The sequence below is a fragment of the Triticum urartu genome, chromosome 2 (assembly GCF_003073215.2).
Source record: "Triticum urartu cultivar G1812 chromosome 2, Tu2.1, whole genome shotgun sequence".
Lineage (NCBI taxonomy): Eukaryota > Viridiplantae > Streptophyta > Magnoliopsida > Poales > Poaceae > Triticum > Triticum urartu.
The window spans coordinates 744,386,124-744,410,907 of NC_053023.1; the positions used below are offsets into that span (position 1 = coordinate 744,386,124).

General features: G+C 51.0%; 2 protein-coding genes across 2 annotated transcripts; one reads left to right on the top strand and one right to left on the bottom strand.

Moving 5' to 3' along the window:
• Positions 1 to 11,681: 11,681 nt before the first annotated feature.
• LOC125540435 (nudix hydrolase 26, chloroplastic-like) lies at positions 11,682 to 14,768 on the top strand. The gene is made up of 6 exons (XM_048704049.1): positions 11,682 to 11,940; positions 12,021 to 12,071; positions 12,205 to 12,297; positions 12,506 to 12,600; positions 14,249 to 14,363; positions 14,464 to 14,768. The coding sequence occupies exons 1-6, from the start codon at positions 11,737 to 11,739 to the stop codon at positions 14,548 to 14,550; spliced, it is 645 nt and encodes a 214-aa protein (XP_048560006.1). The 5' UTR covers positions 11,682 to 11,736; the 3' UTR covers positions 14,551 to 14,768.
• Positions 14,769 to 17,534: 2,766 nt separating this feature from the next.
• On the bottom strand, positions 17,535 to 21,456 carry LOC125540434 (receptor protein kinase TMK1-like). The gene is made up of 2 exons (XM_048704048.1): positions 18,919 to 21,456; positions 17,535 to 18,364 (listed from the first exon to the last, which is right to left on the bottom strand). Exons 1-2 carry the CDS (start codon positions 21,257 to 21,259, stop codon positions 17,841 to 17,843), a joined length of 2,865 nt encoding a protein of 954 aa, XP_048560005.1. The 5' UTR covers positions 21,260 to 21,456; the 3' UTR covers positions 17,535 to 17,840.
• Between the last annotated feature and the right edge of the window lie 3,328 nt (positions 21,457 to 24,784).

Consider the following 24,784-nt stretch of genomic DNA (forward strand, 5'->3'; position numbering starts at 1 on the left):
GCTTCGAGGTGGGTTGCTCTCAAACGACAAAAGCCGTGCACTAAAATCTGAGCAGCCAACCGTTGGTGGTTGTAGGGGGGTGGGCTATTTATAGCCACTTGGCAACCCGACCTGATTTGTCCGAAATGACCCTGGGTCACTAAGGAACTGACACGTGTCCCAACGGTCAGATTTCAAACTCACACGACAACTTTACTTGGGCTACAAGCAAAGTTGACTTGTCCGACTCTGGACAAGATTCGCTCTCATTGTCTTCACTCGAAGACATAGGTTTTTGGTTTAGGCATCACTTCAGTCATTCTGACTGGTTCTCCTGGACCCCACTTAACAGTACGATGGTTCCTATGACTCAACACAAAAGAAAAAGAACTACGAAAGATCTAAGTCTTCGAGCTTCATAGGCTTCATATCGTGTCTTCTCTTGTCATAGTCTTCAATGTGAATATCTTCATATACCCCCTTTGACTTCAATGTCTTCATACATTTTTAGGGGTCATCTCTGGTAGTAAAACCGAATCATGAGGGACTTCTACCTGTGTTATCCTGCAATTCTCACAAACACATTAGTCCCTCAACTAGGTTTGTCGTCAATACTCCAAAACCAACTAGGGGTGGCACTAGATGCACTTACAGCGAGGACTATGTGACCTTAGCTCAAGGAGAATACGGTGAGGACTTGGTGTCCTGAGCTGCGTGTTCAGGACTGGGTGTCCGGGACTGTGTGTCCTAAGGTTTAAATACCTAACCGCTCCAACCAGACGTACAGTTGCCATAGCAACTGGAACTGGTCCAACACATCATTGTCTTCAACGAGTCACTGGTTTCATCTTCACTTCCTTTTACTTACTGATCACTCGTTGTGAAGTCATTGCTTGTCTGTTCTATCTTTTGTCTTCACAACGTGAGTGTATGATCTGTTTGGCTTCATAGTATCTTCCTACCTGATCCTTATTACACTACAGCTATTTGTCACTGTGCTTTCACTCTGTTGATACTTGACCATGGCTTGCCTAGTGTAGTCTAACTTCCGCTGCATAGTAATAGGCATATCTCCACTGTTTGTCTTCATAACTTCCACGTTTTGAAGACTTTCATAAAAATCGCCTATTCACCCCCCCCCCTCTAGTCGATATAACGCACTTTCAGAGAGGCACGGCCATGACTCTCGCTAAAGCACAACTGTGCCTCTCGCAGAAGGAAAAAAACAGAAAATGTGTTTTTTTCGTTTCCGAGAGGCACGGCCGTTACTCTTGCAAAGTCACAACCATGCCTCCCGCGGAAGAAAAAAAAAATAGAAAACATGTTTTTTTCCTTTTCCGAAAGGCACGGTCTTGACTCTCGCGAAAGCACAATTATGCCTCTCGTAGAAGCAAAACCGTGCCTCTCGCAAAAGGAAAGGACAGAAAGCACATTTTTTTCGTTTTCGAAAGGCACAGCCGTGAATCTCGTGAAAGCACAACCGTGCCTCTCGCAGAAGAAAAAAAACAAAAAACGCATTTTTCTGTTTTTGGAAGGCACGACTGAGGGAGTCCTGGATTAGGGGGTGTCCGGATGGCCGGACTATACCTTCAGCCGGACTCCTGGACTATGAAGATACAAGATTGAAGACTTCGTCCCGTGTCCGGAAGGGACTTCCCTTGGCGTGGAAGGCAAGCTTGGCGATACAGATATTCAGATCTCCTACCATTGTTACCGACTCTATGTAACCCTAACCCTATCCGATGTCTATATAAACTGGAGGGTTTTAGTCCGTAGGACAACATACACATCAACAATCATACCACAGGCTAGCTTCTAGGGTTTAGCCTCTCTGATCTCGTGGTAGATCTACTCTTGTACTACCCATATCATCAATATTAATCAAGCAGGACGTAGGGTTTTACCTCCATCGAGAGGGCCGAACCTGGGTAAAACTTTGTGTCCCCTGCCTCCTGTTACCATCCGGCCTAGACGCACAGTTCGGGACCCCCTACCCGAGATCCGCCGGTTTTGACACCGACATTGGTGGTGAGACCTTCCTCCCCGGACAGATCTTCGTCTTCGGCGGCTTCGCACTGCAGGCCAATTCACTTGGCCATTTGGAGCAGATCGAAAGCTACGCCCCTAGCCGTCAGGTCAGATTCGGAAGTTTAAACTACACGGCTGACATCCGCGGGGACTTGATCTTCGATGGATTCGAGCCACTGCCGAGCGCGCCGCACTGTCCCGACGAGCATGATCTAGCTCTGCCGCCGAACAGTGCCCTGGAGGCCGCACCCACATCGGCTCCGATCCTTAATTCGGAGCCAACTGCGCCGATTGAGGATGGGCGGTTGGACGCCGCCTCGGGGGCTGCGATCCCAATGGCGATCGAGCCGAACACCAGCCCCGCACTCCGCGAGACTCATGATTCCAAGGAGTCGGACTCCTCTCCGGACTCCGAACCATTCGCGCCTCTGCCAATCGAATCCGATTGGGCGCCGATCATGGAGTTTACTGCTGCGGACATCTTTCAACACTCGCCCTTCGGCGATATTATAAAATCACTAAAGTCTCTCTCTTTATCAGGAGAGCCCTGGCCGGATTACGGTCAGCGAGATTGGGATGCGGACGATGAAGAAATTCAAATCCCACCCACCACCCACTTTGTAGCCACTGTCGATGATTTAACCGACATACTCGACTTCGACTCCGAAGACATCGACGGTATGGACGCCGGTGAAGGAGACAATGAAGAACCAACGCCTATTGGGCCCTGGAACGCCACCTCGTCATATGACGTATACATGGTGGATGCACCAAAAGATGACGACGAGGAGCGGGAGGACGCACCGAAGGCTTGTTCCCTCGAAAAGCAGTCAAAGCGGCGACGCAAGCACCGCCCCAAATCCCGCCTCGACAGAAACAGTGATTACACAGACCCAGCGCTGGAGCAGGGCGAACCACTGCCGGACAACGGCAATCCGTATAATCAAACCGAACAAACAAATCCTATCAAGGATAAGGGTCCGGACGACATAACGCCGGACAGACACCCGGAGCAGCAGACTGCCCGTAAAAGGCTTGTTGCCACCGCGAGGAGCCTGAAAAAGTAGAAGCAAAGGCTCAAGGCCGGGCAAGACACACTCCAATTCAGATGGAGTAAAATACTCAGCACTGCAGCAAGGTACGGCGACAATCGCCCCTCCAAGAGCTACCCAAAGCGAAAGCTGCTACCTGAATTCGATGAGGAGGCCCCAGAACCCCCACAACCAAATATCAAAGCAACCACCTGGTCGGATAGACGACCCCTCTACCAACACAGAGCGGCATACAACGCCGCTCACAATGCAATACGCGACCCCTGCGAGGGCTCGCACCCAAAGGACGGCGCAACAAGATCCATCTATGGACCACGCAAGCACGCCCCAGCATACAATGCAACACAACAAACATCCGAACAACGCGGTACACCCAGCTATAGGGCCACCGCACACCCCCTATGTTTCACTGATGAGGTGCTGGACCATGAATTTCCAGAGGGATTCAAGCCCGTAAACATAGAGGCATATGACGGAACAACAAACCCTGGGGTCTGGATTGAGGACTACATCCTTCACATCCACATGGCTCGAGGAGATGATCTCCACGCCATCAAATACTTACCCCTCAAGCTCAAAGGGCCAGCTCGTCACTGGCTCAAAGGCCTCCCCGAAAGCTCCATTGGAAGTTAGGAAGAGCTCGAAGACGCCTTTCGGGAAAATTTTCAAGGGACTTATGTCCGACCTCCGGATGCGGACGATTTGAGTCATATAACTCAACAGCCCGAAGAGTCAGCCCGAAAGCTTTGGAACAGGTTTCTTACTAAAAAGAACCAGATTATCGACTGTCCGGACGCCGAAGCCTTGGCAGCTTTCAAGCATAGGGTCCGTGACGAATGGCTCGCCAGACACCTCGGCCAAAATAAGCCGAGAACGATGGCCGCATTAACAAACCTCATGACCCGCTTTTGCGCGGGCGAGGACAGCTGGCTAGCCAGATGCAGCACCAGCGATCCCAGTACATCTGAAGTTAGAGATGGAAACGGGAAATCACGGCGCAACAGCAATAACAAACGTCGGATTAAAGAAGACAGCACAAAGGGCACGGCAGTAAATGCCGGATTCAAAAGCTCTCGACTAGGTCAAAAGCCGCCCCCTAAAGGCACCAGGGATGAACTGTCCAGCCTCAACAAAATTCTGGACCAAGTATGCTAGATCCATAGCACCCCTAGTAAACCCGCTAATCATACCCACAGAGAATGTTGGGTCTTCAAGCAGTCCGGCACGCTCAACGCTGTACACAAGGGGGAGGATACACCAAGTGAAGACGAGGACGAGCCTCCCAAACAAGACATGGCGGAACAAAAGAAATTTCCACCAGAAGTCAAAACAGTAAACGCGTTACACATGATCAAGGAAAAAAACAATGCGGCACTCTCAGGAAAATATACCCAAGTGCCTGCCACCGCGAAGTCCTGCCACTGGTCGTCTCAACCGATCACTTTCGACCATCGCGATTACTCAACAAGTATCCGACACGCAGGATGGGCTGCCCTGGTATTAGACCCAGTAATTGGCGAATATCACTTCACACGAGTCTTGATGGACGGCGGCAGTAGCCTAAACCTAATATATCAGGATACAATCCGCGGGATGGGGTTAGACCCAACACAAATTCGCCATAGCAATACTACCTTTAAAGGAGTAACGCCAGGCCCAGGGGCTCGTTGTACAGGCTCCCTCTCATTACAAGTTACATTCGGCTCCCCCGATAACTTCCGTCACGAGCATTTAACTTTCCACATCGCTCCGTTTCAAAGTGGCTATCAAGCACTGCTCGGACGCGAAGCTTTCGCTCGCTTTAATGCAATACCACACTACGCCTCCCTCACACTCAAGATGCCCGGTCCATGTGGCATCATTACAGTGCACGGAGATATCAAGCGCTCTCTGCGCGCCCAAGAGAGTGAGGCTGCCTTGGCAGCCGAACATTAAAGGCGTCCGGACCAGCGATCGAGTCCGGTGCCGCTATTTACACCGAATAAGTAATCACACCCCTATTTGTCAATACAAGGGGCTCAACGCGCGCAGACAAGTGGCAATTTCTTATCATCTTCAATTATACATGGTTTCTTTAAAAACTATCTTTTTGCACGACAACTTTTTCACTTAACTTCCTCTCTTTTACAGACGATCATCGTGCTACACCCGTCCAGGATACGGCACAACGGAGACACAGGCATAGACGTGCAGCAGGGACCCGCCCAAAGGATTATTTTTAGATTAAGACCCTGCGTAAACCTTTTTTACTATCTCTTGTTGATACATATCCACCATTGTGAAGGATGCTGACGTCTTGGCATGTGGCCATGCCAGAACAATGCACGTACCTGGACACAAAGGGGCTTCTTACAAAGGCCATTATTTAGGCCCGGTTTATACCACAAAGACCGAATACCTTAGGGAGTGTTCGGCGTCGCGAGTTTGTCCCTATATGCATCAGCTCTGAATCATTGTCTTTGGTCAAATGTTGGGTTTGCCCGGCTCCTGTGTTTTGGTGCCTTACATTCCGCTTTACCGGCTAAGGTAGCACCAAGAGAACTACTGTGATTGTGCCCTGGTTCATCCGGACGAGCACCTCAGTAGAGAAAGCCGAAAACTGACTGTCATGATATAGCGTCAGACTGGTCAACCATTCGATGACCTGTGGGAATGTTAGAATTCCTCCGCCTTAACAAAGGGCCGTCTTCCGGCCAGGCATGTATGCACCCCGAGATCGTGAGAGTGCGGAGCCACCAGGGGCTATCTAGTAGCCCCACTGTCAAACTCCTATGGCTAAGTGAAAGTGTTAAAGCATTATAGTCCGGTTGCCTCGCTCGCTCCGCTATCACCTCCTTAATAGGACCAAGACGTTGGGTTAAGTGTGAACGCGTGTTTTTGCTAGCACCTCCGCATTATATGCATGGGGGTTGAAGCCGACGACTGCAATCTTTCAGGTTATACACACGTATACAAAAACGGCCGCCCAGGAGGCATCATATTACTTTCAGGCAAAAGTATAAAAATAGCCTTATAAAACTCTATAAAAGCATTTCGCTTACAATGAGATTACATATCACTCAAACATAATATTTTTTGAGCACTGGGTCTCTACCAAACGGGCACCCTCAAGAACTTCTTCAAAGTAATGCTCAGCAGCCTTTCGACCTATGGCCGAATCCCACGCTGCAACATTGGTAGCATCCATCTCCGCCCAGTATTCCTTGACACGGGCAAAGGCCATCCGTGCGCCCTCTATGCACGCCGACCTCTTCATCGCATCAATGCGCGGCACCACATCGAGTAACCGCTGCACCAAGCTAAAATAGTTGTTCGGTTTTGACCCTTCCGGCCATAACTGATCCACAATAGACCTCATGGAGAGTCCGGACAACCTATTTAGTTCGGCCCATTCGGCTAATTGGTCAGTCAACGAAAGTGGATGCTCGGGAGTATGGAATTGTCTCCAAAACAGCTGGTCTACTCCACGGTCCGTCTGACCGTAGAAGTACTTGGCCGCATCGGCAGCGCTCGCCGCCAAATCCATATACACATCCTCCGAGCTCCACAGCCGATCCAGGGGGGCATACCGTGGATCTCCGAACTTCCTCCGCAACATAAAGGATTTCCCAGCTACAATATCCTCGGCTTCCCGCAGCTCCTCCTTCTTTGCCCTCATAGCAGAGCGGAGGTCCTTTCTCGTCGCAGCAGCCTTCTCAAGGTCCGATGCCTTCGCCTGGTTTTCCTTTTCAAGAACCCGGCAACGGTCGGCGGCGGCTTTTAATTCTATGGCCATCTTGGCCATCTTGTCTCGGCTCTCGCCATGTGCGGCCTTCTCGGCTTGCAACTCTTCGGCCGCCTTTGAAGCAGCCGCATTACCCAACCTCGCTTGTTCCTTGGCTCGGGCAAGTTCGGCCCGCAAGGCTTCAACAGTGGCGGCCCCATCTGCAGTCACAATATATTAAAGATACTGGCATCATGCTACTCTTCCTATGTGACGTTCACCAGATAATGACACTTACCCTGTGCCTCGTCAAGCCTTTTGTTAACAAGCTCGATGTCGGCGTCTGCCACATCCAACTGCCGTTCTAAATGGGCAAAGTCGCTAGTCCGGTTAGCCACCGGAGCTTCCATCACCTGCACATAAAGGCAGTATGGTTATTACCTGGGAATATGATCCTCTGTTCGTCGTCGTTTCCGACGACAACCAGAGTCTCAGGGGCTGCTATCTACACAGGGCACACCTAGCATGTGCAGGACTATCATACATTCTTTTACGTACCTCAAAACCTGTCAGTAGACTCATAAAAGTTTCATGCAATCCGCTTTCGGCGGACGATATTCTCTCTATCACCGTATCCATCAGCACATGGTGTTCATCTGAGATGGCCGCTCGCCCCACCAACTCCCTCAGCACATCCGATCGTACACTAGACGGTGTCGGACTCTTTTTGTCTGCTTTCTTCGGGAGCCGGACACTGGGAGCTTCGGGGGTCAATGGGATTATCTTCTGGCCTCACCGGACTCGGAGAGGCCCTCCGCGACGACACTTCAGGGTCGCCCGCTTCCGGAGCGGAGGAGTCCGGAGGAGGCGTTTCGCTCTCCATCATCTCTGGAAGAAGATCCCCCGAAGATGAGCTCATTTGAGAGGGGCTAAGGCCCGAACTGCAAAAATATATGCAGTGGTTATCTTCTCAGAAGGAAAAGATGGCATATCTGTACTATTAAAGTATTTCGGGTCACTTACGACTCGCGGGAGAATTGATCCCCTCGCGGACTTTGTGCGGCAACGGTGCCCCCCGAGGTAGGATCCTCTGTGGGAGACTTCTTATCCTGTTTGGAAGCATCGGCTTCTGAATCCCCGGGCGCAGTTCTTTTCCTCTTCTGGTAGTCTTCCTTCATGGAGACGCTCGCTCCCTCGGCTAGAATGGGCAGCGTTGAGGGCCCGCGTCCGCCCGCATTACCCTCCATAGTATTTTCCTTTAAGGGCTCCGGGCAGGGTGCGGTCTGGAGCATCTTCTACAATACCGGATTTTCCAAACCCTCAGGGAGGGGGGCCGAACACCGAATCAACTTCGCCTTTGTTAGCCAGTCCTGGTCAAAAAGCAAACTCTCAGAAATAACTTTGTAACAAAGGAGAGATAGTATGTTCGGCCGAAAGATGCCTTAACTGTTCGGCGGCGCGATTACTACTCAGGCCCACGTCCTCGGTGATTTCCGGACACTCCACCTGAGGTCCGAAGAATGACTTGTACATCTCCTCGTGCGTCAGGCCGAGAAAATTTTGAATGACACGCGGTCCCTCGGGATTGAATTCCTATAGGCGAAGAGACCGGCGTTTGCAAGGCTGGACTTGACGAACCAGCATAACTTGTATCACCGCAACCAAACTGAAATCTCCATTGAAGAGATCCCGAATGCGGCTTTGTAGTATAGGCACGTCCTTAGCTGGGCCCCAGCTCAGGCCTCTGCTGATCCATGACATCAGTTGTGGTGGAGGGCCCGAGCGGAAAATAGGGGCGGCCGCCCACTTGGCACTTCTAGGAGCCGTGATGTAGAACCACTCCTGTTGTCACAATTCAAACACCTCTGGGATGGAACCTTTGGGCCACGGAGCTCCCGTCATCTTGCGTATTGAGGCACCTCCACACGCTGCATGTTGCCCCTCGACCATCTTCGGCTTCACTTCAAAGGTCTTGAGCTACAAGCCAAAGTGAGGGGTAACCCGGAGGAAGGCCTCGCACACGATGATAAATGTCGTGATGTGAAGAAAGGAGTCCGGAGCTAGATCATGGAAGTCTAGCCCGTAATAAAACATCAAACCCCTGACGAAAGGATCCAGAGCGAGGCCTAGACCTCGGAGGAAGTGGGAAACGAACACGACGTTCTCGTTGGGTTCGGGGGTAGGGACGACATGCCCTCGGAGAGGCAGCCGATGCAAAATCTCGGCGCTCAGATATCTGGTCTCCCTCAACTTTTTGATGTCTTCTTCCGTGACGGAGGAAGGCACCCATCGGCCTTGAAGGCTAGATCCGGACATGACTGAAGGTTCGGAGCACATGACCTGAACTTCGGGCGCTTGAGCTTGAGGTGGGGGAAGGATTCGATTGAGCACGGGAGGGAAAAATAAAAGCCTAGTCCCTTTATAAGGAGGGTGAATATCAAGCGTCCTCTCTGTGTCCGTTTGGACTTGCCTATAATCTAGGAATCCTAGAAGCGGTTGGGTTACCCACGCCCGTATTGATGAGAATCCCGGAATAAGGGGACACGATCTCTGCTTTAACAAGACGTGCCAAGGAAACCGCCTCGCATAACGCGCCGAGATGGGACAGTAAAACGGTTCGAATAAAGGCTTGGCCGTGGTGTGATGTCACACTACAGAATATGTCAGCAAATTAGATTTGTGTAAATATTATTCTCTCTATGGCAATATGTGGAAACTTATTTTGCAGAGCCGGACACTACCTTTGTGTTCAAAATCTTCTATGAAGTACTTGGAGGAGGAACCCGCCTTGCAATGCCGAAGACAATTTGCATTCCGGACTCGTCGTCATTGAAGCCTGGTTTAGGGGCTACTAAGGGAGTCCTGGATTAGGGGGTGTCCAGATGGCCGGACTATACCTTCAGCCGGACTCCTGGACTATGAAGATACAAGATTGAAGACTTTGTCCCGTGTCCGGAAGAGACTTTCCTTGGCGTGGAAGGCAAGCTTGGTGATACGGATATTCATATCTCCTACCATTGTAACCGACTCTATGTAACCCTAACCCTATCCGGTGTCTATATAAACCGAAGGGTTTTAGTCCGTAGGACAACATACACATCAACAATCATACCATAGGCTAGCTTCTAGGGTTTAGCATCTCTGATCTCGTGGTAGATCTACTCTTGTACTACCCATATCATCAATATTAATCAAGCAGGACGTAGGGTTTTACCTCCATCGAGAGGGCCCGAACCTGGGTAAAACTTTGTGTCCCCTGCCTCCTGTTACCATCCGGCCTAGACGCACAGTTCGGGACCCCCTACCCGAGATCCGCCGGTTTTGACACCGACAACGGTCATGATTCTCGCGAAAGCACAACCGTGCCTTTCGCGGAATCAAAACCGTGACTCTCGTGAAAGGAAAAAAAACTCGTTTTTCGTGCAATTTTTTTAACTTTTTTTGTCCCAAAAGCTAAGGAAGACCAGTAGAAAACCGAAATGTTGAAAAACCCGAAGAAAAACCGTTAAAAAGGCTGAAAACGTGTGCGGAAAAAGCAAAAAAAAAATCCGAAGAGAGCGCCCAAAGCGCGACACGTGGTGAATGGCTGAGAGCGCGGTAAGTGGCACTAATCGTTACGAGGCTTCCGAAGGAGTGCTCGTTAATTAGTTGCTCTCAACATATATTGAACGATGTGATCCATGGCCCGTCTAACCTTAATGTGTTGCATGCTTTTTGGGCCTATATTTTACTGTAATAATTTAAAAAGATGCAGTGCCTGCACTTGGGAGCTCCTATACGGCGCTGCAGGCGCCTGCAGCGCCCCGCGCTGGGCCAGCCCACGAACCATGGTGACTAGGGGAATGCAAAAACATCGCCAAAAAGATGAAACTAATGATGCTATCTATAGGATTTGAACCTATCACATCATGTTAACATACAGATGCCACTAGCCAGACGACCTACTTGCCATTGTTGATTAGCACAAGAGGCGACGGCATAATAACAGGGTTGCAGCACTATTTTATTCATCTACTGTACCACTTAATTTTTTTGAATTAATTAGAAAAAAGATCGTGGTTTTGAAAAAAGTTCATTGATTTTGCAAAAAAGTTCATCAATTTTGAAAAAAAGTTCACCAAATTTGAAACGAAAGTTTTTGAAAAAAGTTCACCAGATTTAAAAAAAAGTGCATCATATTTGAAAAAAGTTCACCGGATTTGGAAAAAAGTTCACCGGATTTGAAAAAAGTTCATCGATATTGAACAAAACTTCATCAAATTCAAAAAAAGTTCACCAAATTCGAAAAAGAGTTCACCAAATGCCAAAAAAATAGAATTAGAAAAAAGTTCCGGCAAATTTCAATTTTTCTTTAAAAAAATACTTGCGCATTGAAGAAAAAGAAAAGAAAAAGGGAAAGCTTCGCGAACAGAAAGGAATAAAAAGGTGGAAAGAAGAGAGATTGCATGACGCATGGTGGTGTCGTAGTGGTTACGTGGATTTGCTTTCTACTCCCTTTGTTCCTAAATATAAGTTTTTGTAGAGATCTTACTATGGACCACATACGGATGTATATAGATGCATTTAGAGTTTACATTCACTCATTTTGTTTTGTATGTAGTCCGTAGTAAAATCTCTACAAAAACTTATATTTAGGAACGGAGGAAGTATATGGAGTGGTCTTGAGTTCGAAGCTGGGTCACGCTGCTTTTTTTTATCCTTTCCAGAAAAGGAAAAACGTAGAACGGGCCGGCCCAGCTCGGACTGCTGCAGGCGCTCGTGCCCACGGGCTTGGTCTCGCAGCCCGGGGCAGGCGGCATGCCAGGCACGCCCACTTAGCCACGTGCCATGCCGGCCCATCAGTGTGGGGCACGCGGGCTAATGGGCTGGCACGCCTGCCCGGACAGGTTTGGTCCAGACCGGCCACCACTCTCGTTGTCTCCCAGACCCCCCAAATCGATTGGGTTGGGTTGGGTTGGGTTTGCGGGTGGACCGATGACGGTGGCCGCCGCACGCTGCCTCATTCTCACCCCCACCATCTCCTCCTCCGCCGCCGCGCTCCGGCTCCCCCGGATCGCCCGCCGCCGCCCGCTCTCCTGCTCGGCCTCGCCGCTCGCCGTGTTCGCCACCATGGACTCGCCGCCCGAGGGCTACCGCACCAACGTCGGCATCTGCCTCGCCGACCCCTCCCTCACCAAGGCACCCCTCCCCCCCTCGTCGTCCCCGTTGACAACCCTCGATGCCCCCCTCTCTCACTGATCGCTTCTCTCCTCCTGCAGATTTTCTCCGCGTCCAGGATCGACATCCCCACCGCGTGGCAGATGCCTCAGGTACTCCTGTTCTACTGGCAGTGGAACTTGTTGTTCAGTTAGCCTAATCATGGATTACTATTGTCAGTACTGCATCCTGGTACACATAAAACCAACCCTAGTTGATTCGCCTGGTTGCTCCGTGTCGCTGCAGGGTGGAATAGACCCAGGGGAAGAGCCGCGAGCAGCTGCCGTTAGGGAATTGAGGGAAGAAACTGGTGTTAGATCCGCCGAGATCGTCGCCGAGGTCAGCCGCCAGCTCTTCACAAGTTCTTACCATCATGATTTACTTCCAAGCATAGCAGAAATGAAATCGATAATCCATAGATGACCTATTTCAACTGTCCCAAATAGTGATAAATCTCTAGTGTCTCTCTGCTCTCAGTATGCAAGTGGAAGAAATTGTTTTCATAACCAAAGGTTTCTTTCTGATCGCGTTGCGTGTGTCCGTGCAGGCCCCCAATTGGTTGACATATGATTTCCCCGCGGATGTCAAAGACAAGCTGAATGCTAGGTGGGGAACAAACTGGAAGGGCCAGGCTCAGAAGTGGTAAGCCTGCTGGATTGCTTCAGCTAAGAATGATGCTTAGCAACAAAAGTTTGTTGTTGCATTTCTACCTGTTTCAACCTGAAAGGAAAGTCCTACAAGAATCATTTTACTGCACAGGCATAGCAGTTGGCACTTGACAAACAGAATACTCCAACCCCAAGATACAGCCGCGGAGCCATATCCATTGCACAACTCTCTCTACCAAACCACCACACTATTATTCATGCCATGTAGCGATTCACGAAGTAAATCTGATGTCAGTTAAGTTGTCAGCAAAATCCATTAAAAAATATGTCACACCATAAGTGTCCATGATGTTATCATAACATGCCTTACTATATGCATCCATACTGACACCTGAACATGCTTCATTATCCATTAAACTTTATGCATTATAGGCTTACAGCTACTGTGGAAGATTATATATCCTGTAGTTGTATGTAACATACATGTTACAAATCCATTTCAACCTTTTGTATTGTTAGAAATCAGAGAGTTTAACACCTTATACCTAGCATGATGCTCCTCAACATTTGAACCTGCAATTGTTAATAAGTCATTTTACTGGATGCACTTGTATGCATGTGCGGAGTATGCTGTGCACACTTGTCTTGCACAGTGTGCATGTGCACACATGTCTCCAGTTGTAGTACATTGGAAAAAATTATATGAGATGCATAGACCAAAATTCAATACGAAGCTCGTTATGAGGGCATGTGTAGGAAAGTCTGAGGAGACATTAAACTGTGAGATGAACATATTGAATCTATCCAACCACTCACATGCATCGAAGGTCATGCTTGTACTGATCTGAAGTTTTCGTAATGCATCCGTTGGTACGAAGCTTCCTAATGAATTGGAATCCAGGACATGTAGTCCCCCGTAGCCTGTAATGGTTAGTCAATTTTGGTGTCCAGGAGAACTGTTGAATCCCTAGTGCTCAATTGTTAAGCTGATGGAAGTCAAAACACAGAACTTAGTGCAGTAAGGTCGAGTTATATCTTTATGTTGGATTCAAATAGAAACGCAATTCATGTGTTAGTAAGTGAAACTCTTTCTAAAAGTTATACTCCCTCCGTTCACAAATATAAGATGTTTTGGATATTTCAATATGGACTACATACGGACTGAAATGGGTGAACAAACACACTAAAATGCGTCTATATACATCCGATTCAGAAAAAAGTTAGAACATCTTATAATAGTGAACGAGGGAGTACCTTTGATGTTATCTTCTGATTCTGTCTAATGATTTAATATTGGATACATTCCTATTATCTTTCACAAAGGGTCATGTCACTGACTGGTATAAATTTTATGGTTGGTAGTTGGTATGTGTGGCTATCCAAAATTGGGCTGGAGATATTTCCATGGATGTATCTACAGTGGCCAGCCTGCTTATGCCATCTCCTCACCTCTCTCAAACTCTTCCATATAGTCTTACATTTGGGGCCTATACCTGTCATTTAGGCCTAGTCAGACTTGTGTAAGTTAGAAGTTGGTCGGACGTTTCTTATTCAGAGATAATTACTGTCAGTGAAATAATCAATTTCTGCCCATCGTTCTTTATTGAAATATCAATCAAAATACGCAAGACATTTAGCAGTTAATCAGATCTGGATGTTAACTGTGGACTTCAAATGAGCAGGTTTCTATTTAGGCTTACCGGGGGTGATGACGAGATCAACCTGATGGGCGATGGATCTGAGAAGCCAGAGTTCTCTGAATGGGCATGGATGACCCCTCAGCAAGTGATTGAGAAGGTGGTCCATTTATTCCAGCTCGATAATAACACCCGATCCCTCCTGTTTATTGAATCTGGGGCGCCTACTAACACAGTTTCCATGTCGAACTCACACACAGGCTGTTGATTTCAAGAAACCTGTCTACGAGGAGACACTGAAGCACTTCGCCCCATATCTACAGTCAGATCCAACGGCTTCGTCGTAGATTTGCGCAGCCACCCACAAGTTCCACATATCTAGAGCTGTGCGTGCCATCAATAATTTGTCGAAAATGTACTGGGGCCGCGCGAGTATTTCTAGAACGTCTGGCGTGTCGCCAACACCGACTGTTATCCCAGCATTGGATCCCGATAGCCTGATCATGCTCAACGAGGTGCGTGCGTTGTTACACAATAATAATATCCTGGCTACAGTTCCCTTCTACCCGCCGTCTGTTTGGTTTCTAGTTGTGGCAAATCTTGGTGCCATGCAATGCAACATGGACACCAGCAGGGCCTGCTATTCTTGCCAGGAGAAAACAGCATCGCTGCCCCTGTCATACAGGCGCCTGTCGGAGCCGCGGCTGAGATCAACAGGTAGGAGAGCCTTCTTGAGCTCTTGTTATGTCCCGACGCCCCGATTCTGGTAGCGACGGAAATGATCTTCAGGGACCAACAAATGCCTGAACTGAAGCGCCTTGGCTGTTGGCCAGGGCCTTTTGCTTTGTTGTGGTTTGGTGTGAGAGCACGGGGAAGGACAATGTGCCCTCCACGCTTTGTCCCGTGTGGTCTCTCGGCGCCCGCCATGATACTGTCTGTGAGCCGTGTCCCGTGGCCATGGTAGTAATGGCATGCGATGTGGTTTGGTTAGGTTAGGGAGGTGGATGGATGGGGATCGGCGGCGGCGGCGGCGCGCGTGGAGCATGGGAGCTGTTAAATGCCGTCCGTTATAAAGTTTGGTTGGGTCTCCTCGCCGGCGGGAAGGAAAGCAGCTGGGAGGAGTCCATCAATGTTTCGCTGTGCGTTCGTCGGTGGCCGGCGTCCTTTCGCCTTGCCTTTCCTCTCCTCTCCTCTCCTCATGAGTCTTCCAAGTTTGCTGAAAAATTCATCATCAACAGTTCAACACCAAGGCATGGCAGGGCAGCACCTGGGGCCCACGACCAATCTCTATCTCTCTCATCTCACTCACAGTGGTTTTAACTTGACTAGAAGCAGGTGGCGCCATCCCGTGGCCAGGGAACCGGACCGGACCAAGAGGGAGTCGCCATTGCCAAGTGGCAGCAAGCAGACCCGCCATGTGAGATGGAGGACAAGGAGGCCGCACAAGCACAAGGGAAGCTTCAATGATTGCCGTGCCGCTGCCGCTGCCGCTGCGTCCGTCCTCCAGAGCTTCTCCTGTGCCGCCCACATGTCCATGTCCACGCATGTCTCTCCCTCCACATGCACAACCAGGCAGACAACACAGCCCTCTCATCAGATTAATCAATCACAAGTAGGGTAATAATTCCCGCGCACCTACGTACGTGACCACCATACATGTGCGACTGTGTGTGTATGATACCACATGCGCGTACACTGTGTACATGTGACTACTTTCTTCCTAGTGTCTATACGTACGTATGTATGTATGTATGCCTACTTGACAGAGAGAAGAAAGCTCTACATTCCTAGCCGATAATGCTGACGGCCCAACCAACAGCAACGTGTATCCAAACGTTTCCCTTTTTTTTCCAGGATGTATCCGAGGCCGGACGTAGGGCTTGATGCAGATGGGCCACCTGACTGAGCGACTGATTGGAACCATAACTACCCGTGATGTACACATACACACATACATACACGGCCGGTACCGTGGCGTACAGTACAGTACAAATACGACGGACGGCGACAAGAGCGCAGGGCGGCAGGCAGCACAGGTGTGCGGTCTCATTATACGTGACGCATACATACGCTCTGCACTACAAACGTGCTGTGACCAGAACCATCTCGCAAAGACATCAGCTAGCGATGATGGCTTTTTCTCAAAAAAAAAAAAACCAGTATAAGACATCGGTACTGTTCCTCACTCCACACGGAATCTACACTACGCTGCCTGCCTCTCTAGTTAGCAGCCTTAGACCAGCCTTCACTAATTGCTCGCCAGCAATGGCGTCCGGATCAAGATTGACAAAGGACGGAGCATCTCACGTGGAGGGTACAGCCGTGCAAAGCGCGGCATTATTCTGACCTAATGCACGCTTGTACATAGAGTGCCAAACACTTAATGTGTGTACTGCTAACTTGCTGTGCAACATCTCTAGGCTCTCTGCTTCTTTTTTTCTTTTTCTTTTTTGGTGAAACCAAGATGTCTAGGCTCAGAACAGTATCACGAGCACTGCTGACCGGACTAATTAGCAGCCGCTAAGATAAGATAAGCATAGAGCACCAGAGGTCGCTTTTGCTCTACTCCGTCGGCCACACAGTTATTGCACGCCAGCTGGGACGACAGCCACGTGGCCAGACATACACATCATCATCATTAAACAACAAATCATCGATGTCGTGGATGATTCCTCGACAATGACACTTGATTAACCCGGGTAATTACACTCGCTTTCAGCGCCACGGAGAAGAAAAAGGCCATTACAGCCATCACTGGAGTCACTTTCAGCCCAGGAAGAAGATTCCTAGCAACCAACGTCAGTGGTTAATAGGAGTATATATGCAAGTGAGCAACAGCTAAGCAAGAATCAGTGGCTTCACATCAAGTGTGGATTTTCAACGGCCACTTGTCAGATAACTACAGCTGCAGAACAGAACCTGAATAAAGATCAGCATTCATATGTTGTTACCTCCAGCCAGCCAGCTACTGGTGCTGCACATTTGTTTGCTTGCTTGCTTGCTTCAATGTTGGTGGTAGATTTGTTTTGTAGCAACAATAATTGAAGTGTTATTATTGTTATATACAATGGGGCATGGGAGATCAAGTGTGTAGATAGAGCCTGAGAAAAGTGGTGCAAGCCTGGAGTGGTACTTGCTGCCCCCTCAACAGTACATTCATGGCCCATGAATCATGGTGGATGGCATGGAGGATCACAGGTGATGTCCCCCTTTGGCCTCTGCAGCATGAGCCATGAGCATGAGGAACCAGATGCCAGATGCCATTGCAAAGCAAAGGAGGAGAAAATTCGGTTCCAGGTACAGGCAGTGGATCAATCAAGGAAGCATGATATGATATGATTTGATTTGATTGCTAGGTAAAGCCAGAAGCTTCAGTCTCAAGACTGGAATAATGGAAACGGCAACCAACCAATCCATCCTAAGGTAGTACCCAGTTGAACAAAAAAGTGAACAAGAACAAAAACAAGATGTCTATCTACAGCGGCGGCGGCAGAAACACAAGCACATGGACGACGACGAACTCCTTTTACTTTACCTACAAGATCGAGCGCTGTGCGAAAACAGGGGAGGGAGGTCCGGGAGAGACAATGTACTTATTTCTTGTAGACATGATGACGATGACGGCGACGATGATGCTTCACCGGCCGTCGGCGGAGGTGAAGGACTCGGCGAACCCGGCGGGCCGGGCGGGGATGCTGCCCTTGCTGTCTTCCAGGCTCAGGCTCATGATGCTCCCGTCCGTCATGCTCGCCTCCGACTCCTGCCACCCCTTCACCATCTGGAGCAGCGGCAGGTGCAGGTCGATGCCCATGTAGTCCTCGGCCTCGTTGTTGGACGGCTTCCACTTCTCCACCATGGGCACGAGCACCGTCACGGCATGGCCCATGTCCGGCCGCTGCGAGGGCTCCCGGGAGGTGCAGTGGCCGGCCAGCTCCGCGACCACCGAGATGCTCTCGAAAATCTCGTCGGTGAGCTCCAGGGTCGGGTCGATGGCTGCCCTGAACTTCTCTTCGTCCTTCCTTATCTGACCGAACCAGGACGCCAGATACCGGGTTTCCTCGTCGATACGTCTCTCGTCGATGGCGGTCATTCCGGTTATCAGCTCCATCAGCACCACCCCGAAGCTGAAAACGTCCGCTTTTGTGGTGATTTTTCCGGTCACTGCAGTGATGATGAGCAACAACTTATCGGACACACATTCAGGAATCATGATAAACAAAAATAATATGAAAATGATAAATACTTGGTAGTAAATTTCTCATCATGGAAGCTTTTATGTGCTGCATCAAAAGGTGCTTCAAACTTAAGAAAAAATGGACAAAGATACATGTTCTATTGATAGAAGAATTGGTTTATAAACTTGTGCAGTAGTAATTTGCAAGTTAGTGATCACAGGGTTCCCAGATAGAATGACTAGTTCATCAAGCATTTCCATTGTCATTATCAAATCAACTCGGCTATATCTTACATGAGGTTACTTACACTGGGATTTCAATCAGAATGACCAGTTCATCAAAAATTGCAAGATAATTGGCACATCAATTCAATTTTTCAGTTCTCTACTAAATCTAAATGAGGTTATTTACACAGCAAAGGATTCACAGGGTCACTGCATTTACTTAATAAAGCATGCTAAAAAATTAACACCTGATGGTCAGAACTAAAACAGAAGTTGCAGAACTAAGCAGGGTAAAACAAGTCAAAGTATTTCATACCAGCATATTCAGGCGCCAAGTATCCAAAAGTTCCAGCTAGTCTGGTTGCCACAGAGAAGTTCCCGTCCGGCGCAGATTTAAGGAGCCCGAAATCCGACACCTTTGCTCGGAAATCATCGCCAAGTAGAATGTTTGCCGACTTAAGATCCCTGTGAATGTAGCACTGCTGTGCGAGGGTGTGCAGATACTCCATTCCGCGAGCAACATCTAATGCGATGTTGAGCCTCTTCTTCCACGAGAGGGGCTCCAGCTCATGCTGCTTCCAGTGGAACAGATGCTTGCTCAGCGCTCCGTTGGACATGTGCTCGTAGACCAGCAGCCTTTCATTCCCTTCGATACCATAGCCCATTATCGACACCAGGTTGCGGTGCCGGACCTTGGTTAGAATGGCAATCTCTGCTTGGAACTCATCAAGGGCCTTGTTGCTGATCACCGAGGACTCCATCCTCTTCACAGCAATCATCGTGCCATCGTGCAGCACCCCTTTGTAAACGACACCGAATCCGCCACGGCCAAGCACATTATCCGGAGCAAAGTTCTTGGTGGCACAACGAAGAACCTGCACGGATATCACAAAATTGCGCGCCTCGATCATGTGGATGTCACTATCCCGGCTGCTGGTGCCGCTTGACGTCGCGCCGAAGCTGTCATTGCTTGTCATGACAATCTTGACCAAGTTGTCTGGGCCAGAACTGTTTCGGGGGTGGACGACGACGGAGGAGGTCGCCTGTGGCTGAACCGAGGACCCATTTTTCTTGCAGAAGAGCACCACAGCACCCAGTGACAGCAGAGCCACCACGCCGATCGCAACCGGAATGGTGGTAGCCAACAAAATTTTGCTCTTCTTGTTCCTTTGGCCTGGGGAGGCAGCGCCTTGGCCTTGTGAACCCGGCGCGCCAGGCGTTGTTGGTGAATGAGGGGCATCCTTGGGAGCAGAACCACCCGGCGACGTCTTCGTGTTGAAGTTGGGATTGCCGGTGAGGATGACATTCACGTCCGGTCTGAAGGCCGGCAGAGGCCCATTCAGGTCGTTCATGCCCAAATCAAGCTTCTTTAGCAGCTTGAGGCCGGTGAGGCTGTCCGGCACATGCCCGGTGAGGTGATTGCTATCGAGCCTGATGTCCGAGAGCGCAGACAGGTCTCCGAGGCTCTTGCTGATGGTGCCATTGAGGCCAGAGGACGGCAGATTGAGCACCGACACCTTGCCCTGGGAGCAGGTGACGCCCAGCCAGCCCTTGCAGGGGTCGTTCCCGGACCATGAACTGGTCAGCTTGACGGGATAACCAGCCTCGGCTTGGAACTGGAGCAATGCCATGACCTCCGGCGCGCACTTGTCCTCGGGCTTGACGGCGCAGAAGCCGTTATGGGAGGAGGTGAGGTTGCCGGACTTGAGCGCCGGGGCGGGGCCGACGAGGTTGTTGTTGTCGAGCTTGACGTCGCGGAGCAGCGGCAGGGCGGTGAGGCCGGGCGGCACGAGGCCGACGAGGTCGTTGTTGTTGAGCTTTAGGTCGACGAGCTGCTTGCAGTTGGAGATGGCGTCGGGGATGGGGCCGGTGAACTGGTTGCCGTGCAGCCACGCCTGCTGGAGGTCGGCCATCCCGGCGAGCACGTCGAGCGTGCCGGAGAGCTTGGCCTCGCCGAGCTGGTTGTTGAGCCAGAGCTTCTGGAGGCCGGAGCCGGCGAAGGTGGCCGGGATCGGGCCCGTGAGGCTGTTGTAGGAGAGGGTGAGCATCTGCAGGCCGGTCATGCCCCCGAGGAAGGCCGGGATCCCGCCGACGAGGCTGCAGTTGGTGAGGCGCAGGCTCTGCAGCTGCGGCGAGGAGGCGGCGAGCGCGGGCGGAATCTCCCAGCCGCCGGCGGTCTTGTTGAGCGGGTTGTTGTCGAGGCAGATCTCCTCGAGGCTGTCGAGGCCGTCGAAGAAGTCTTTCGGGAGGGCGTCGAAGGCGTTGTCGTTGAGGTAGGCGTGGCGGAGCGCGGCCATGCCGCGGAAGGAGGGGAGCGGGCCGGAGAGGGCGTTGGTCTGGAGGCTGAGGTCCTGGAGCGCGTCGAGGGAGGAGAAGGAGGCCGGGAGGGCGCCGGCGAGGCCGATGCTCTTGAGGTCGAGGTTGTTGACCCGGCCGGCGCGGTCGCAGGAGACGTGGGCCCACCCCTTGCCGCCGCCGTCGCCGCAGGGGTCGGCGCCCTTGGGCCAGCCGAGGACGTCCGGGTTGGTGAGGGAGCGGCGCAGGTCCTCGAGCACGGCCAGGTCGCCCGGGTGGATCGTCGCGGCCGTGGCCACCCCGCCGCCGGCGACGGCGGCGGCGGCGAGGAAGAGGAGGATGAGGAGCGGTGGCGCGTCCATGGCGTGCCGCTACGGGTCGGGGTGCATTGGCGGCGGGAGCTGGGCTGCGGCGGCGTCGGCGGTGGGGTGGGGAGGAAGGAAGGGAGGGGATGAATAGGGATAAGCGGCGAGGTGAGGGGGATTTGCCTCGGTTTCCTTCCCTTTGAGTCGCTGGCTGTGGTCGGCAGTGTCACCGGGAATGTGATGTGGGTGTGGCCTCGCCTCGCTGTGGTGTCCACTCGACCCGGCCCCGACCCGACCCGACCTTGACTCGTTTCTCCTTTTTGTCTCCTACCAGTCCTCCTCGTGCCTATTTCGCTCCTCTGTTTTCACTCGAGTTTTCCCCCGCCTTTGGCTTTATTTTATGTTGGTCACGCCACGCGGCTCTTTTCCTTCGCCTTTTGACTGTCCCTCGGCTGCTTTCGTTGGTTGTGAACGTGATTGTTTGTTTTGGTCTTTCGAGGCGTGTGTGGGCTGTTTACTTACTCTTTTGATTATAATTAAATTAGTGATGCAGCTGTTTGTGCACATGTTGAAGCTGATTTGTACTGGTTTTTTATTTTTTTTGAGCATGAGCACAGACACGAGCGCTCATATACACGCGTACACACCGCAGCACGCTATTAGGAGAGCAGAGCGGATGATTCTTTGGTGAGCGCAGGGAGGGGCGGGCAGGGCGGCGTAGGCGGGAAAAGCGCCGGAGATGGCCTGCCAAATCGGTCCGGGACAGCATGCACACCCCACCATGGGCAGGGGAGGAGGAGGCAAAAATCTTTAAAGCGCCGTGTCGGTGGCGGTCACATTCCATCTCCGTCCATCCATTGATTTACTTGCCATCTACCGTGCTGCCTGCCTGCTGATACACGGTGAAAACGTATACTACTATCCGCGTGATGCCATTGATTTACTACTTGCCATTCACCATGCTGGCTGGCTGGCTGGCTGTTAATACGCGCTCAAATAAAGATGTATCCGCGTGATCGAATCCAATCCAATCCAATCCGCGCGCAATCAATTAGTGTACGTATTATTACTGCCTGCCTGCATGCAAGCCGGCGAGTACGTACGACTGGTTGATTGCACTGCGTAATGTACTAGGCAGGTAATGAATCGAATCGAATCCCGTCAAATCAATCAGTGAAGCGGATCAATGTTTACCATGGATGCCATGCCATTGCCGTTGCCAGACAGCTGCTGCGGAAGAGAAGAAGCACCGACGGCGGCATCAGATGAGGCTGTCAGACACGCACATTCCGACGCGATGGCCGCCTGCCTGCCGGTTCGGGCGATTGGTTTGGTGCTGGCCCGGCACGCCGCTCCGCCAAGTCTTTGTCGTACCGGATCGGATGCAAACCTTCTTCTCTCCGATTTCTCCTCCCTCTCTGTCCCTCCACTTCCACTCTCCTCTCGCTGTCTGCCCACCATTTACGTTTACGTGCTTCCATTCGCTCACTCCTCACACGACCCGCGTGACAACTCACAACCACTCCCAGTGCCTCTCAACCACTCGGCCTCCCCCCACCTCCTGCGGCTCCTATGGACGTGTGACGGTGCTTGCACCCTCGCCGCCACCGCCACCCACCGCCGTTCGAAACCCTCACCGTTGCCGCCTCGTTTGCAGCTCCTGTTGTGGACGGGTCGCCGCTCCGAAATCGTCGCCTCGTAGCACCGGTTTCCAACACGTGGGCCGGCACGGTTGCAGCACGTGACTCCCATAGCCCCACGGCGTGTGCGTTGCCGTCGTAACTTCGGTTCTAGGTGGGGAAAAGAGAAGAGAGATGGGTGGCCACGGTTGCACTGCGAACACCTTCGTAGCTGGCCATGGTTGTTTCTACCTGGAGCGGCCTGAGATCGCCCGTCGCCGCACACGAGGCGGTGTCTGATAGCGCAGGCGAGCCTCGCGGCGAGTGATAGCTACCAGCCTCTCGCATCGGGGCTCTCACACAAATGAAGAAGGTTGGGGCGGCCGTGCAATGCGACTGGATTTTTTTAGAGGACCGAGAGGTGTGGCGTCCATAGATCTCCGTCTCATCACCGCTCCATCGCTATTAACCCCTTCCTCATCGAGCCTGGATGGACAACATTCATCCTTTGGGTACTCGCTTGGTGACCACATAAAGTTTGTGAAGCCTATAGAGGTGTCCTCATGGTTCAAGAGCGTGAGCGAGATGCATACAGAAGCATCTTTGTGTGAGAGTGGAGAGCGAGCGGTGAGGATTTATGGCGCTGCTTTGGAAAACGATGTGCCGTCTCTCATGTGTCCCTTTGCGTGCAATGGTCTCCACACACACGCCTCTAGTTGCATTGCTCGGTCCCAACTCTGAGAAACAGCCGATTCCAACGTTCCTTCAGAGCGAGACCCATAGGTGCTTTAAGGTTGTGCGGGGCAAGATTTTGCTGCAACTCAGGCAACCCAACACCCTAAAGTTACATCCAGTGAACCCCACCAAGCTAAATGCAATGTACCAAACACGCCCTACGGGTGAGCTTGATATTCTTCCCGCCGTTTACACGAAGAACTCTACGCGCCAAAATGAAAGTGGCAGTGCCAAATCGGCACGGGGCGTACGATACGTTTGTGTTCCTTCATTCATAGCGGTCCGAAACCGGCACGGTGCACGCCATTGATGGCGAGCAAACGAGGAGCTAGTGGACAAGCGAGAGTAGTAGTACGTGAAGTTTCCTCTTTTAATTCACTTCGTGTTCTCCTCCTCCTCCTCCTCCTCCTCCTCCTCCGTGTTCTCTTCACTCTCCTCACGTCTGGGTGTGGTGTGGTTGGGGGTTGAGGCCGCCCGGCTTCAATGATCTTCAGTGGTAGGAAGAGGACTGCCACTACTACTAAGGTAACAGTGGCAGACTGGCAGTACTAGTTGTGCCATCATGGCCATGCTTCTCTTTCTGTGATGATGGTGCTGAACTGAATGGGCGGAGTGATTAGCTTTCGGCAGTACGTACAAATTAAGCTGACGTGATTCATGGATGGACAGCAGGACAGGGTAGCCATGCATGTGGTTCAATGATTCTGTCCTTGGGAGTTCACTGCTTGATGGGAATATATACTGTGTCGGCTATGTTCATGCATGCACAAAAGAGAAGCTTGTCGATGGAGTTTTCGGTTTTGCAAACAACTGCACCTGTTTCTGTTTGTGTTTGTTTTCCTGACGGAGGAGCTAATTAATTGCGACTATATTTATGTAGTGTACATGTCACGGTGAAAGAAGAGCATGTGATCGGCAGGTTAAAATTGAAGAAAATAGTGATATTCCCTGTGTTTTTATTTACTTTGCATATTTAGCTTTGATCCAAGTCTGATGGAAGACCAGGAACCGGATGGTGTTCGATAACATCCGGACCTCGTATCTGGACTTGTGGCATCCGATCCAAGAGCATCTTCTATTGTGGGTTATCCGGGCTCCCTCCGGCGGAGACTGTCACCCGTTGCTTTAGGGCATCTCCAGCCGCGCCCCCAACAGAGCCCCCCAGGCCACTTTTTCGGCGCCGGCGCCGAAAAAACGGCCCAGTCGCGCCCCCAGGATGCCGAAAATC